The sequence below is a fragment of the Limulus polyphemus genome, unplaced genomic scaffold, assembly GCF_000517525.1.
Source record: "Limulus polyphemus unplaced genomic scaffold, Limulus_polyphemus-2.1.2 Scaffold10801, whole genome shotgun sequence".
NCBI classification, from domain to species: Eukaryota; Metazoa; Arthropoda; class Merostomata; order Xiphosura; family Limulidae; genus Limulus; species Limulus polyphemus.
This window is the reverse complement of record NW_013676411.1, coordinates 10,974-16,489: the sequence shown is the minus strand read 5'-3', so window position 1 is coordinate 16,489 and position 5,516 is coordinate 10,974. Positions and strand designations below refer to the sequence as shown.

Sequence of the window (5,516 nt, the reverse complement as noted above, 5' to 3'; positions counted from 1 at the left end):
TCGGGCAGTGAGGGACATTAATGTCGATGATCTATCCTATACAGTATGCGAAGTCGCAGCAATATTTTCCGCGGGCAAAGTAGATACCGTCTGCTTCAGAGCAACAAAGAACAAAGGTAACTGGAACGAAACAACTCAATATTTTTCTGGACCACACGTTTATGCTCAAACCGGCATAGAATCAGACTACGTGAGATTTGTTTTTTAATTCTTCATTCATAAAAGATTATGGGAAACGTATAATATGCCTGTATATCAAATCATTATGACACAATTTCGTTGTGATTAATATCACTTATTTGCATGATCGGTTTACAGTTAATAGAGTAATGTTTCTTTCTGAACAAACCTTACGTCTGAGTGTACATATAATATATATGTTTTATATAAATTGGTTTTATTTCTTACTCATAAAATGTAACGTCATTACAAAACATTACTTGAAATTATTTAATATTATTTATTTTTCAGATACTACGATTTATAATAAAATATTACAGCATCAAACTGCCATGTTGTATTAATTTATTTGCAAATAATAGGAATCTGGAATTAAAAAAAATAATTAAATAAGGAATCACTAATTGAACCGTAGTTAATGGTTGGTTATTAGTTGGAAAAATATTGTAGATGTAAACATTTTATATCCCGGAATCGATATTCACGTTTGGGTTATAACATGGAATATTAGACGTTAGTTAGACTTAAAGTCATTGAGAGGTCACCATGAGCGCTTCAACTTCAGGCTTGTTTACACTTTTATTTAAAAAGGTACACTGAGGCTTGACAGCTAGGTTCAAAAAGTTTGAGAAATGTTATGCAAAGAATAAATCGAACACAGACAGCAAAGGAAAGAAATATACTTGTATTTATAGTAAAGTTACTAAGACCATCTGCCGCCGTCCTTAATTTTGAACCAGTCAATAGCCCCCGACCACCCACGACAAGAGATTGATTGTCATACTTATAACGCATCCACAGCTTAAAGTGCAAAGATTATTTTGTGGTAGCGCACGCATTCGAATTTGGCTCACCAGCTCTGAAATTCATAGCTCTACCACAGGGACAAACTGTACCATAGGAAAGAAAGAAACACAAATGAACGAATATAGAAATATTTATTCGCAGTAACTGTGCGCATCTTCATAGTTACTGGCCTTTTTTTTAACACTTGCTGGTTGCTGGGGTGAGAGGCTTCTTGGACAAGTTCTAATACGGACAGTTGAGGAAGCTTTGCTGAAAATGTGAAATGTTTTGGTATATGATTTCTTTTCGGTTTCCCAAGAGAACCTAAGTTTTTTTTCGTATGTTTTTAAAAATACACGAGCTCCTTTCTTTGGACAGAGATAAAGATGCGTTCACACTGGACAAGGATAACAGAAATCCGGATTTACCGGCCAAACTCGCACCAAAGCCCTAACTCATACCAATTTGTACAAATGTCTGAGCCAGCCACCACCTCTCCACAGGAAGGTCAGGTACAGGGCCAAAGTAATATGCGTTTCTAGCCGTTGGTATGTGCAAGCTTTACTAGAGTGCAAAGTTACCACCTTTCGATATTCGATTAACAACAAAGTTACGTAAATATATTTGACCAATCAACCATACGCTTTAAACTAATTATAGAAGAGTGAAATTGACGATTATTTCAGTCGTTACAACTGAACACCTATACTAATAATTGCTATTCTTTACAGTGAAACAATCATTGATCAACATGTATAATACCTAAAAGCATACATTTTTTAGTAATCTTACATTTCACATTTAAATTGCAATCTGGAGTAGGATCCAATTAATTTCTTGTTGCAGAGTCTTCCATTCTGGGCACAACTTGGGAAGATGCTGAAATTTATGAACCACAAGACTTCATTGTTTCATCTTCCAGTGTGGTAAACACTTTGTTCTCAAAACTGTAATGATTTGAAAATTCACAAAGGTCACTATTTTAATCTTCCAATCAGCTTGTTTTTGATGTTGTTTTAATTAGATATGACCAACCTGGTAAATAGAAAATCACACTTTATAGGCTGCTTTTATTTATTTTTTAAATCAGGTAAACGAAAATCATTGGCCCAACAGTAAATCTTGGGGCTGATAACGCTTAAAATCGGGTTTCGATACCCGCGCTTAGCACAGCAGCACAGTCTAGTTTTGTGCTTAGTAACAAAACCATAAATAACCAACTTACGAAACCAGTGAAGCTGTCAATTCCCAGTAGAAGTGTCAGATAGATGACGACAAAATCAGATTTTAAATTTGAAAATATTTTTATTGTTTGTTAGTTCACAAAAAAAATGTGCTTAATACTGGGGAAAAATACCGTTGAGGTTCACATAGGGTTGTGAATCTCATTGATTTGTTGGTGTTACTAAATTAACAAGAGACGTCTATACGTTATTTTGTAATATTTGCACATATACTAATCGTACAAGTCCTCTTATTAGATATATATCCAATTTTATACTGTTTGAATATGAAAAACGATGAAAAATAATCTAAAATTTGATTCTTATATTTACACGAGACTATATTTCTGGAGATAACATTTTAGTTTTCAAATTCAAAATTTCGTGGATAAGAATACTCAATACTTGGTTAAAGATATGAATTTCTTGTATACACGTATCGACTTGCTTACCGTATCTTTTTAAAACAAGCACTTGAGATTAGCGTTTCCTTCGAAACTAATAAACCGTGCCTATTTTTTTTTATTTCGCTACACATCACAAAGGAAATCCGTGAAACTATTTGCAAAATATACAAATGTAACATTAATTCCAATATATAATTCTGTATACGAGTATAAATATTGAGCTCAACTGTTTCTCGTCGCTGTTAATTTCGAAACTCGCCGAAAACTGTGCATATTCAAGCGATATTGGAATTATTATTAATATATCTTCAAAGTTAACGTAGTGTTTCCAAAAACAGCGTGGGTTTAAAATATTCATATAAAATCATTTTCTTCGCTATTTTAGCACCTTCGTATTTGATTTGAATAGGTATCTAGTCTTCAGAACAATTATAATTATTTATCTCACGCTTTCAATTATCTGTTATTCGAATCAAAATCAATAAAATGGTATAAAAATATCATGCTATAAGTTGCACGTATCAGAATGCATACTCGAAAAGATATAACTAGTTTGGAGTGTAAATTTACGTAAAAACTAGTTAAGTTCCAATTTGAATTCATTGGTCAACGAAAAAGCTAGGCTTAGCCAATTAAGTGTTCCGTTTGGGAACCCGATTCTTTTTCGCAATACAGGCGTAAAAACTTAATATAAGCGCCTGCTGTCCTAGAAATACATTAGTATTAAAACACACTCTCTTGGCTAGACAAACATAATTTGACTTGCAAATGGCAATCTTTTCGTTTCACTTCACAGTTATTTTATCACATAGGCCTCGAGCATGAGTCGATCTGCACAACGAACGATCCTGACAAAGTGTTCAAATCGTCCCATACAATAGGTTATAGGAACTTTCGTTAAGTTCAGGATCCAGTACAACCTCTTCGTAGCTAGGAGGCGGAGTTGGTCGGACATCTTCGTCCTCGAGATCACTGAGTAGGGTGGATTCAATAGTGGGGGCATACATTAGTACATATGGGTTGGAATCAATGACGTTGGCAGTCTGTGAGCGTTCGTGAAGATTATTTCCGTGCGACGCGTGCTCTTCCACAGTTGTAACATTATTATCACCTGTTTCTTGATTATAGGTGACACAAATTTCTGGAATGTGTGTATGTGTCGATATGTTATGATTTTCTTGCCCAGAATTCTGTTCATCACCACTGTCACGCGGACTTCTTAACTCCGGTTGAACAGCAACTTCTGTTGAAGGCACTCTCTGTGGCTGATTTAAACCAGACTGTAAACAGATGTCATTGGACTCACAAACCGGTTCAATAGAAATACCATCATCTATGTTAACTTCCACATGTGTTAAGACACTGGTAGTAGCAGGTTCAACAACTTTTGGTGAGGTAGGAACTGTTGACTCAGATCCAGCTAATAAATCATTCTCAGAAATATCGTTTGTTACGTTGACATCACTGCATTCGTCTGAAGATTGGTACGAAGAAGAAGCTTCATCATTGTTATTGCTTCCAACTGGTTCGTTAGTACTACACATGTTAAGATTATCAATTGTGTTACAGTTAGGTGGCGCTACAGAGCCCACCTCAACAGGTCTGATCGGCTGCCTTGGGACATCATACAAGTCTTCCTGATCCAGATTCGTTTCACGACCTTCCTCTTCAGCAACTAAAGCTTCTGAAATGATAATATCATTATTTATTGCTTCAGTTAACTGTTCTTCGCAATTTACGTTTAATAAAACTTCTTCGTTTCCATTTGAAACAGTTTCGATATTCATAATCAGTGATACACTTGGAGTATTTTCATCGTTTCCTGAGAGGTCCATCGACTGCACTCCATCGATTTCACTAACAGGTTCTAATGACATTTGATTAATATTAGAAATGGGGTCCTGAGAACCGTTGACATTGGGATCAACACCCGAAGCTTCGTCCTGACAACGACTGTTGTTGGTACCGGAAACTGGAACATTTTTAGCTGTCGTTTCACCCGATCTATTTTGATCATTTATATTTTCATTCATACAAGCATTCGATTGGCTAGCGGATATAATAATACTGGTATCTCGTGTTTGGTCCTTTGATTCTTGTTTTTCGTGCGATTGGAGAGAGATTACGCCATTAATAGTCTGAAGAAAAGAATGTCGATTACAAGGAGACTTTGGTCCAACTGAAGAAATATTATTTTCAGTTTGACAACATTGATCACCTGTTTGTACAATAGTTTGTTTATCTCTTGAATTAGGTAGCTCGGTTCTTTCACTGTAAAAGAAAAAAAAACACCTTTTCATGAAGGTGGAAAATAATACTTAATTTGTGCTTTACAAATACACTTTTTACATTATACTTTTTGTTCGAAGATTAAACTATTCATCAACATTTCTTCTCATAGTCCTAAGTTGTTGTCAATTATTTGGACTTCAAAATTACGTAATAAATCAGGGCAAGAAAATAGAGTGTGATATGATTTTTAAATAGTAGCAACCACTACTGGTAAACATCCTTAACAAGAGAAGAGAAGGTAAGCCTGAAAGCCCAAGAAAAATAAGGCTAACTTAAAAAAATATAATAATGGACATAACACACAACAAAACTCAAAACAATATAATAATGGACACAACAAAACTCAAAACAATATAATAATGAATATAACACACAACAAAACCTCAAAACAATATAATAATGGACATAACACACAACAAAACCTCAAAACAATATAATAATGGACATAACAAAACTCAAAACAATATAATAATGGATATAACACACAACAAAACCCCAAAACAATATAATAATGGGCATAACACACAACAAAACCTCAAAACAATATAATAATGGACACAACAAAACTCAAAACAATATAATAATGGACATAACAAAACTCAAAACAATATAATAATGGGACATAACA

General features: G+C 34.4%; 1 protein-coding gene across 2 annotated transcripts in view; it reads right to left on the bottom strand.

Annotated features, from left to right (window-relative positions):
- Nucleotides 1-2,214: 2,214 nt before the first annotated feature.
- LOC106476530 overlaps nucleotides 2,215-5,516 on the bottom strand; it is an 11,205-nt gene continuing 7,903 nt past the window's right edge. For both annotated transcript variants that reach the window (XM_013937183.2, XM_022380366.1), the window contains one exon: nucleotides 2,215-4,867. In XM_013937183.2, the coding sequence (XP_013792637.1) occupies nucleotides 3,457-4,867 (1,411 nt within the window). In that variant the 3' untranslated portion in view covers nucleotides 2,215-3,456. The remainder of the gene's footprint in view (nucleotides 4,868-5,516) is intronic.